We start from the raw sequence: 12,226 nt of genomic DNA on the forward strand, positions 1-12,226 counted from the left end.
ACAGTTCATAGGGTCATAGAGTCGGACATGACTGAAGTGACTGAACACACATGCACGGGTTAAAATGATCTATTATTAGTGACAGCATAATTTTCTAGATTATTGCCCTCATAGCTCAAAATTTTGGAAGCATGAAGAAAAATCATGATCTATAGTAAGTCTTTAATAAATATTAATTGGCTTATTAAATTCTATTTAGCAAAGCACAATTAAGGCAGTAATTGAGATAACAACATTGGTAATTTCAGTCAGAAAATAATAACACTCCTGAAGGAAAATTCTAGTTTATGTAGAATGCAAAGAGCAGTAAGGGGTAGGGGTTATGATTTAGATATTCCTCATTGGATGACTATATTGATCAAATTTTAAGCTTCTCATGTGTTCTGTTAATGACTATTTGGTGTAAGTGATACGTGATTAATTTCAGATTTGGACTATAAATAGAGAATAGATAGTTCTACTGTGCTCTATTCAATCAAACAGTTTGCATGATTACTAAAAAGTACACTCAAAGATTCTAACTTATCATTTTGTTCCTTTTTGTCTTTCATAGAAGAAATTGCTTAGTATTTATTTTAAGCAATTGTGCAAGTTGTGAGTTAAGCCAAGTTTGCAGTAAGTGCTTGGAGTACCTCTCTAGGTATATTTCAGAGGAACCCCCAATCCTAAATTGCAGTTGCTCCACCAACATAGAACCAAGTGATAGAGTATACTGATGTGGTTCATGAAGTTGAAAGACACACTGGTTTCTCTAAACCAGACTTCTCAGCAGTTATCTCAGTAAAGCTCTTAAATTTGCAAGTTAAGAATTTCCTTTCTCAAGTGTGACTATGGAGCTGTAATAAAATTCATAACCATATAAAACACATGCATCCTTGTTTTTTATTTATAGAAAGGAAAAAGAGAGCTGAATCATGGTACTTCATTTATGATCTCATGTAAATATCTATTCCTTTAACCACATATCTTGTCCTTAAAAATTAAGATAAAGGCAGATCATTCCTATACGATGTTATAACTGTATCCAAGTAATGCAAATATATATAGATTAAATGTTTGATTCCCTATGATAGCAACACTTAACATATATTCATAGTTTAAAATATGTATGAAGATAAGCATAAATACAGCTATTATAAAGAAAGCATTCCATAACTATATATGTGTATGTATATATACACACACATAGGAAACTGAATTTTTTACATAAAATAGTTTATCATGAGATTAGAGCATGTTTAAAGTATCTAGAATGCTTTTGGAACTCTTTTTCCTTCAGAATGAAACTCTAATAAGACATGCAAAAAAAGATTCCTCAATGCTTATAGTTTACATCAGTTTTGACCCAAAATGGTATATTTCCAAACATATTTCCAAATCAGTTTTGGCCGTTTCTAAGTATCTACTGAAAGCATGAATTTTTAGCACCACTTAAGAAATGCAAAAGAAAAAGTATCTGTTAGTCCCGAAGGCATTTACCGAATGAATTTAAGAAAGGCACTGAGAAACAGGGAGGTAGTGTCTCAAAATGGTTAAAAAACAGAGATTATTACCATGATGCCAATATAGAAGAAACTGCTTTCATTTGACATTGCAAAGTTATGCTACAAGTCAATTGTATGTCCTGAAAACACTGTTTCTCATAACACATGTTTAGTTTTGCGGGGTTAAATAGAAGTTATGATCAATTAGAAGATAATTTTCATTTTGGCTGCATCTTATAAAATGCCAAGTGTTATAAGCAGAATATTATAGTTACTATTAAATATTTTGAGTTTTAATATCAACTATATTGTGAATTTTTCAGTAAATGAAGTATACTTGAATGATATGCAGGAATTCAGTAAGAGATTCTTATTAATTCATTTGGGACCTTTTTTTAAATCAAAAAAGTTGCATAAATTATTTGCCTACATCAAAGCTATACATGAACATTTTCCTCTTCAGTGTATCAGTTCTTTTAGAAGACTATAAAGGATCTTCATGATCATAATAGACTAAAATGGAGGCTACAATGATACTAAAAGGGAGAATATTATATAAAATGTTAATTTCTGGGATTTTGACATGGAATTTTGATATAACTTTGATTTATCTATTTAACTGTTTCTTTTAATTAACATTGGATTTATTGCTCCTGTATCAAAATCAGTTGATCAGATAAGTATGGGGGATAATCTTATAGTGTTGAGTGGTGGAAAGCTCTTCCTCTTGTTAGATAAATTTTTCACAGATAGAATCTTTATGAAGTTTATTTTCACTACATAAGATTAGTATCATAGCCTTGCTGCTGCTACAGCTAAGTCACTTCAGTCATGTCTGACTCTGTGCGACCCCACAGATGGCAGCCCACCAGGCTCCCCCGTCCCTAGGATTCTCCAGGCAAGAACACTGGAGTGGGCTACCATTTCCTTCTCCAATGCATAAAAGTGAAAAGTGAAAGTGAAGTCGCTCAGTTGTGTCTGACTCTTAGCGACCCCATGGACTGCAGCCTACCAGGCTTCTCCATCCATGGGATTTTCCAGGCAAGAGTACTGGAGTGGTGTGATCATAGCCTTAGTCTCTATAAATTATTCACATCCTAGAACTTTAATGAGAGTAAGTGGGAGATGAAATTGGGTACCTAGTGATCTACTTATGTTTCCTGTAACTGTGATATTCTGAGAAGGGGAATTTCCAGATTTTTATTTATTTAAATTAAAACAATATACAATGTGGACCCTTTTTAATGTTTATTTTTATATTAATTTAAACACAAAATGGTATAAACTAAAATTTTAGAAAATTTTAGCTATAAATATCAAATATCTTGCTATTATATCAGTAATATAGATTATTAATAAACACAGGTTTTAAGTATTTTATTTTGAACAGCTTTTTAACTCATTTGCATAACTTCAGAGCAAAAGCTTTTTATTGTTTGAATGAGAGTATGGGACTTCAGGAGAGTCTAGAACAGTTTTATGCCTAAAAATATGCTCACTTCATTTTTATCTGTTTAGCATTAGACTTCATTTTTAATTCTTTTTGTAAAATAATGTTCTTGTATCAAATATTTAGTCTCCTTTTCAGTCAGATATAACAAAAAAAGACCCTGGGTTTGATAAATAATTTTCCTTTATTAATATTGAAATTACCAAAATGTTGCATCAAAACATTCATTTAAAAACATAAGCGTAGCTCAGTTTCCTTTTTTTTAAACTATAAAATGGTTTTACCACAATTTCCAGAGGAGATCCTGTAATTATCTAATAGGGTTAGTAATGTTTTCTACATTAAATTGTGCTTCCCTTTCAATTTCTAATTGTAGTTTTCTGTGTGTTAATTAAGAGCCTGAAGACAATCACATTAAGGAAATGTTTAAATAAAAGTAGTAATTATTAGTATATTAGACTAAAAGAACATTTCAAAACCATCATCCCATGAGTGTTAGATTATAGTGTTTAAGGTAAAACCTAATAGTAAGTCTGCTAAGTATCATAATTAAATAGCACAGACTGATATCACAGAAAAGGGCTCCTCTTATCCATAATATTAAGTATGGAACTGTATTTTTAATATTTTGGTTTATAGTTCATTAAATACTTTAAAATGAATGATGTCATTTGAATTTGGGCAAAACTTTGTCAGATGGGTAAGGGCAAGCATTAGGGTCAGTTTGACTCACCTCAGTTTGGCAAACCTCTCATTATCTTTTCACATCACTGTGAAGTATTTTCAGAGGCAATAACTATTCTAATTGTATATTTTAATGGGAAGTGATTTTGTAGCTGCTCTGTATATCAATGGGGCATGGAAATGGTACTGTGTGCAGTGGTCCAGCCCCTCCATCATGAATGAGTAGCTTTCCACGGTTGTACTCATTTCCTCTTCTCTTATTCTTTCCTGAGTTCTGGGCAGCTTGATTTATGTTTCCTGTTTTTCCACGTGACACTTGGGATAATGGTCTACACAGAGTTCACACTCAATAAATGTTGTTAATTGACAGACACATTTTTCTTTGTTTAACTTTAATCTCCAAAGGAAGAGACTCAGTTCTTGGTGTGTGTGTCTGTGTGTGTCTTTGTATGTTTGTGAGTGTAGTGTGTGTGTGAAGGGAGGAAATTAAAGAGGTCACTGGTGTGAAAAATTAGTCACAAAAGCAAATACGAGTAGAGATCTGACATTTTTCCTCTTATAATTCAGTGCTGTTTAGAAAAAGAAAAATATGAAAAAAGTTATATTTGTAAATTTATATATTAGATTTATTAGGGACATGAATTTTATGCCCAACCTATTTATTTAAAGTTATTATTTTTAAAACAAGATGATGTGGCAGTTGTATAGAAGTCAGCGTCATCAGAAAACACCCTAGAATTAGTCTATAATACTCAGACCTTATTTTCATGGGCTCTGATTAAGTTTCAATTACATTTTAGGCTGTTATATTAAATGCCAAATGGATTTGTAATGACCCTCACTTAATATGCAACAAAAACAGGAGACTGTTAGCAACTTTATTTTAAGTTTTCACTTCAAATATTCTTCTAACTCAAGAGCTCTGAAAACACAGGTTTTGTATTATTCCACCCTGGCTTCATGGCTAATGATGAATATACTTGATGAGGAATACTTCACTTTAAGTGGCAGTTTTGAAGTACTTGCATGGAAGGTGGTGCACAATTAAAATTATTCTAACAGTCTGTTATGCACTGTATACAAGTAATAAAATTAATGGATGCACTTCAAGTAATGATCCATTTCCTCTGGGTGCAATATATTTATTCATAGACTATTTCAGGGGTTGTTTAGAATATGAAATGTGAACGGATTATGATCCATTATCCCTGAGATTCTAATGTGCTACTACGAAATGATTTCCATAAGTATTGTTGATAACGCCTGGTGAGTTAATGTTTGTGTTCTTAAGTAGCTAAGAAAAAATTAGAAAAACAGATTATCAAACAGTTGATACTTAAAACTTTGCAGGTATCTGCACTTATAAACTGTCTTGAAACAAAGTTTTCAGTTAAGAAGCATAATTCTATGAAATGCACATAAAACAATTATATTGAATAATAAAATTATTCACATGGGTGTATTTGCTGGGGAAACAGTACCTTTATTTATTCTGAAAAGTTTTAAGGGACTTTTTCATAATCTCATTACTAGTAGTAGATAATAGGTGGCCAATTAATTCATGAAGTTGAAGTAATAACATTTCCAATTTTAGTTGATCCCTCCTCCAAGTATTTTAAATCAAATTCGAAGGAAAAGAGAATGCCTGGGTCTCTGTATTTGGCTTTTCGCATCTGTGACTGTTGCTTCCCTAGTGTTTGTATTTGTATGAAATAAGCTATTGATTTGGTGTTGGGCAAGTTCACAGGTAAAGTGTGTTTATTTTGTACCTACTCTAAGCTGAGAATTCTATCAGATACTACCAGTGGAAACATTTTTCTTAGGGGATTTTATAATTTAGAAAGACAGGATATACTCTTGTTGAGCAGGGAGCATATTCATATATGCATTAATACAGTATTTCCATATAAAGCCTTAATAATAAAATGTCTGATTTTCTGCCATCAAAATCATATATTATTCAGTGACATGTAGAAATTTCTGTTTTTAACTTTTGACATGGCTATCCTTTGTAACTTGAATTTCAAATGATTATAAATTTATGACTGATTATTCCAAGATTCCCTAATAAGCTCTTATACATTCATTGCTGATTGATATGATTTCTTATAAAATGTATAAATATACTTTATCCCATGTTAGTGTCATATTATATAAAATTACTACTATCTTTAAAAATTATTTATTATTTTTCACAAATGATCTTTCTCAGTCATTAAAAACTCTCCTCCAGTCCCTAATTTCACCATTTGAAAGATCTGATCTCTTTTCCTTGTTTCCTATAGGTTCTTTTTGCATTTCTTTATATTAACATTGACTAATATTTATTGGTTGCCTGGTACATGTCATGTTTGGTGTAGCAATTCACACATGTTAACTCAGAACCCTGATAGCTGTTCTATGAAGTCAATTGTATTTTTAAAAAAAATTTTAGTTTATATTGGAGTATAGTTGATTGACAGTGTTGTGTTACTTTCAGGGGTACAGCAGAGTGATTCAGTTATATATACACATGCGTCTATTTTTTTTTTCAGATTCTTTTTCCATTTAGAGTACTGCAGAGTATTGCGCAGAGTTCCCTGTGCTATACAGTAGGTCCTTGTCGGTTAACTATTTTATATATAGCAGTGTGTACATGTCAATCCTCATTCCATGGATGAAAAAAGTAAAGTCCAATAAGAGTACTTAGCAGAACCCAGTTCACTCATTTAGTAAAGGGAGGGGTCAGATTTGAACTCAGGTGTGCCTAATACCAGAGCTCTTGCTCTGAGCTTTTATACCCTTTGGCCTGCTTTTGCCATTTACCCTAGTAAGAGATCCTTCTTGTACCTGTTGTTATACTTTCATCCCCTTTATTCAGTTGTAAAAGTCAATATGCTTATAAGTGAAGAGTACTGTAGATTTCAAAGTGGAATGGTACTCAATTCACTTTTCCCATTTATATTAATTTCTTTTGTAGCAATGTTTAGCATTTGGACATATTTTAGGCCTGACATTGAACTGATAGTTTTGGGTAATAATCAAGGACTCATTAAATTCTATCTCTGGATTTTATTAGGTGCCATAGAACTTACTGATACTTCAGTATAATTTGATTTGTATTTCGCTGATTAAATTAACATGGATTATTCATATGAAAATTAATTTATTATTTTTTCCAGTTGCTTAGGGGTTTTCATATGGTTGACCTCAGGAACAGTGAGATAATATTTTCTGTATTCCCTTATCATTTAGACTAATGCTAAATAAATTCAATCCAGCATCATTCTGTCAGTACTTTTAATTTACTTTAGCATTTCTCATTTGTCTATCATGGACTTGGACTACCAAGGACTCCCTTCTTCTAAGTGCTTATTCACATTTAATATGTGCTGAAAATATTTCTCCTAAACATCTGGTCCTTTAGATCCATGGCACATTTTTTGAGTCATTTTCTAACATAATTTACAGTTTCTACCCTGTGTATTTTTAAATTACTTCATTTCATTTTCCAGCAATAATATCAGCATTTTATCATAGTATTTTTTTCTCAAAATGAGTGCCTATATGACCGGACATTTGGATTCTTCTCTTATACTTTGCAACAAACATGATCATTTTATAACTATAGTTTCTTAGTGGCATCCCTCGGAACATATTTTGGTATAATTCTTGGTCACTGCTCAAAACCAAATTATCCCAAGCAGAATATCCCACAAAACATCCAAATGTCTCAATGTGTCAATAAAACCAGTTGCTTCCTTAACTACTACAAGGGTATTAGAGGAATAGTTTACTCCTGCAAACCACAGGCTGCCTTTTATAGCTGTATATGTGGAAATAATATTTGTGGTTTGTTTTCTGCAGTATCATCTTGAATAGTGTCAAACTCTGAAATTAGCAAAACTGGAGCTGTGTTTCAAATGAATTGAGAGATGTGGTTTGGAAGCATAGCAAAATTTTGACAAAATAAAAATCAGAGTATCTGAGCAGAGTAAAGTAAAAGAGAATAAAATAATATAATTGTTGATTTCAAATCCATGTTTTTTTTTCTCTAGAAAGAGTAAAAGGGGAGGCATGTACAAGTCAGCAGAACTTCAGGCCTCATATTTGCTAGAGATGGTCTTCAGACTTCTTAATAACTTACTGGTCCTTTAACTAAATCATATTATCAGAAAGTTGTATAAAATGGACATTCATAGAAGTAGATTCTCCTGGACAAGTTGGTCTTCACTAAATCACATTAGCCCCTTAGATACTTTAATCTAGAGGAAGACTCTTACACTGAGCTTATGATCTCTTTTGAGATCTGTGAATATATGTAGGAATAGGAAACATTTGAGTATTCAGTATTCCAGAAATATTAGGAAGTTATCAGTGCTATCATAGCTATGTTATTTTTTCCCACTTCTTTTTTTTCCATTTATTTTTATTAGTTGGAGGCTAATTACTTTTACATAGCTATGTTTTAATGTCCATATTATATTTAATATTTTTCTTTAGTGTAATTTATTAAGGAAGTTGCTATGTAAACAAATTGTGTGTATAAGAACTTGTACATGTTGTGAACACTACAGAATTAATACAGAATTAATAATGTGATATTGGTGTACTCTCATTAGTACAGCATTAGTTACATATCACACTTTGAAAAAAAATTAAATGAGATGACATATGTTAAAAGACAGCATATTCCATTAAGACATAGTAGGTTTTCTAGAAGGCTAAATTTGATAATGATATGGTTATGTTTCCATTTTGCCCTTGATAGATTTTTTTCTGCTTAAGTATTTCTATAACTGGTTTTCAAATATTCAGATCAACCTCCACATTTGTAAATGATATGTAAATAATTTAAAAATCGTCTTTATAATTAGAAAGATTATTTTTCCTAATGCTTGTTTTCTTTCTTGGGACTCATGTGCAGTCTGCTTATTTCTGGCTTTGTATAGCATAAACAGATAAATTGATTTTTTAAAACTACATGTCTACTTTTTACAAAATAGGAGTAGAGTCATGGATGTAGAAAGCGAACTTCTGGTTACCAGAGAATAAGGAGAGGAGAGGGATAAATTGGGAGATTGGAATTGACATATACACACTACTGTATATAAAATAGATAACTAATAAGAACCTGCTATATAGCACAGGGAACTCTACTTAATACTTTGTAATGGCCTGCGTGGGAAAAGAATCTAACAGAGTGGATACATGTATATGTATAACTGATTCACTTTGCTGTATACCTGAAACTAACATATCACTATAAATCAACTAGATGGCCAATAAAAGCTTTTAAAAAGATATTGGAAATCTAAAATTTTATGTCCATATTTTAATTAAAGACATGTATAACACAGTGATCAATAAAAGGATTTCAAACAAAAAATCCAAATAATAACAATTCAACTAATTGTAAATCTTTTTATAAAGTAAAAATATAAGTTACTTTTTAGACCATATAGTTTAATAATATACATGATATTCAACATTTATTTGGAAATATCCAAAAAGCTATTTGTCTGTAATCTTCCATCCCCCATCATAACTTTGTGCATTTTTTGTTTTTATTTAAATGTATTCTACTCTACTATATCTTATGTATCCTTATTTAGTACTTTGTTGTATTCATATTCTTTGATAAAATGCAACTCCAGCAATTTGTAGTCAATAATGAGAAATCGTATTGATATTTCAGCTTCTTCAATAAATAAATTATTTATTTGAAATCATTCAGATGATGAATAGTTTTAAACTTGAGACAACATTGGTTTTCAGATAATGTCTTTCAGTTTGTGGCTTCAGTGGATATATATATATATTTTAAATCTGTGTTTCTAGAGGGTGTTAATGCTGACAGTATCAAACAAGCCTCAGAACAACTGAACAGCCGGTGGATCGAGTTCTGCCAATTGCTAAGTGAGAGACTTAACTGGCTGGAGTATCAGAACAGCATCATCGCTTTCTATAATCAGCTACAACAATTGGAGCAAATGACAACTACTGCAGAAAATTGGTTGAAAACCCAACCCACTACCCCATCAGAGTCAACAGCAGTTAAAAGCCAGTTAAAAAATTGTAAGGTAAGAAACTTTGGTCCTATTTGAAGCATCATAAGTAGGAATTTCTTAGAAATTTCCTGAAGAATAGCAGAGTACTTAATGATAAAATTTTCCTCTTAAGGGTTTAGTGAAACAAAGTAAAGATTAAAATAAAAATGACAAAACTCATTTAAAATAGGTAAAATATGGATACCCGAGTCCAGAAAAGCTTAGTTACACATAATTAATTGATTTTTTCAGATTGCAAAATGACAAGGTAGTATTAGAATGTTGGAACCACATGTATCCTATGGAAAGTGGAAAATAATTTGGAGTTCTTTCTTATAACATTAGGAGGAAAACTCAGTCATATGTTCAAAATGTGGAATTCACACAAACACAAGCAGCTGATATCCTATATAATTGTGTATATGAGGAAAATCTTTTAAAATGGCAGTTATTAAATTTGGATAATTAGAGGAAGGTCATTTACAAAAATACTTTTTTATATGTGCTTGGAATATAGAGGAATCTCAAGGGATAGTACAGTAACCCAGCATCAGAGCTGTTATTATTCTTAAAATAGAAGGGATAAGGGAGAGAGAAGTTACAGAAACCCTGAAGATGAATTAGATGTCCATTGTAAAGACAGCTTTCAGAGCCAGTCCAAGTGCTAACACAGGAATGGAGCCAGAAAAATAGAGACTCTGTTTTACTCTCTTTCTTGCCTCCAGAATCTGAACAGGACTCCCCATCAACTAAAATTAATCAGAAGTCAGAGGACAAAAAGCGTTAGTCTATAACTGTCATTCTCCTAGGTTACAGGAGAAGGTTGGGCTGTGTATCTAGTAGGGTAATCAAGATACAAGACACACAAAAGGGCTGCGAAAGAGACTAAAAGAGTACTCTGCATGTGTAAGAAAACAAGGGATATATCAATAGAAACAACTTGAACTTTTTGCATAAGTAGTTACTACAAAATGTTAGTTTACATAGTTAAAACACTTTTCATGGGAAGTAGGAAGTTGCTTACAGGATAGATGAAAAGGTTTCCAGGATGAACTTTAAGGGTAGACTGAGATGACTGGGTTTAATTTTAAAAGCAGTAAATAGGGTTAATCTGCATACTTTGGAAATAATGGTTTAAATAATGGGAAACTGAAGATGGAGAGATGACAGGGTTGGTTTGGAGGCTATTGGACCCTGAAAGTGATGGGGAATTCAAAATTATTTTGAAGGGGAAGTCAAATGAAGGATTTGATGATTCTTTTTCACATAATGAAACTACAGCTTTACTAGGAAGTAAATACATTTAACAAATACATTTTTGGATAAAGAATACCATATAGTGAGGCATTTATTTTATTAGCGAAATATACAAGTATACGGAATTTCTTTTCCCTATAATTCTAGATACATTTACATTTTGCTATTAAAAAATAGAATCCATGACTTTGTTCTGTGAATTAGTGGAATGTTTCACCTATATCATTTCTTGCAATAAAAAAATCTGATGATAGTTCTTTAACCTGTTTCTTGGAATTCAAATATAGACATTAATTACATCTTCAAAATGCATTCATCCATAAAATACATATTCAGTGTCTCTAATGTGGCCAAGAATGATATTAAGTGTATTAACTGGTTCAGGCTGCCATAACAAATACCGTCAACTGGGTGGCTTAAACAAAGAAGTTTATTTTCTCAGAGTTCTAGAGGCTGAAAGTCCTAGATGAATGTCTGGCAAGGTTCAGCTTCTGGTGAGAACTCTCTTTCTGGCTTGCAGACAGCTGCCTTCTCCCCACTTCTCACCTGGTCTTCCCTTGGCACATGTGCATGGAAGGAGAAAGATCTGTCTCTCCTTGTAAGGCCACTGATCCTATCAGATAAAAACTTTGCGTTTAAGACCTGATTTAACCTTAAATACTTACTTAAAAACCTCATAGCCAATTATAGCCCTTTCGAGGTTAGAGTTTCTGCACGTAAATTTGGGGGGGCATCATCCAATCCACTGATTCTTCCCCTGCCCCCTATTTGTGTCCTTGTCACATACCATGAGCCCCCAAAGTCCAGAAGTCATAACTCATTCCACCATCAACTCTAAAGTCCAAAATCTCGTCATCATTTAAATCAGATATGGGTGAGACTCAACATACAATTCATTCTGAGATAAAATGCCCCTCTGACTGTGGACCATTAAGACCAGGACGACATATGTGTTTTCAAAATATGATGGTGGGACAGGCATAGGGAAAGGCATTCCCATTCCTAAAGGAATAAAAGTAGGGAAGAAAGAAAGGATGATAGATCCTAATCAAGTCCAAAATTTAAGATTTGAGAATAATCTTCTCTGGCTTGATGCCCTTCCTTCCAATCCTGCTGGGGTGATAGTTCTACCTTTAGGACCTACTGGGGTGGCAGGCACTTAAGTTTTGCGAAGGTCAGCATGAGCATTCATTGATCCTACCCTCATAACATTATTGTAGAGTAGATGAGAAGACATTAAGTAAATGATTAAATAAACAGATATAAAATTACCACTGGGGCAAACATTTTAAACAGAGTTCTGGGAGACTATCTAACAGGGA

General features: G+C 32.4%; 1 protein-coding gene across 1 annotated transcript in view; it reads left to right on the top strand.

Moving 5' to 3' along the window:
• The window catches only part of DMD (dystrophin), a 2,165,569-nt gene that overhangs the window by 730,700 nt on the left and 1,422,643 nt on the right, over window positions 1-12,226 (top strand). The window contains exon 19 of the mRNA XM_061137756.1: window positions 9,439-9,680. Coding sequence (XP_060993739.1) covers window positions 9,439-9,680 — 242 coding nt within the window. The remainder of the gene's footprint in view (window positions 1-9,438; window positions 9,681-12,226) is intronic.

Source organism: Dama dama, chromosome X, assembly GCF_033118175.1.
Source record: "Dama dama isolate Ldn47 chromosome X, ASM3311817v1, whole genome shotgun sequence".
Lineage (NCBI taxonomy): Eukaryota > Metazoa > Chordata > Mammalia > Artiodactyla > Cervidae > Dama > Dama dama.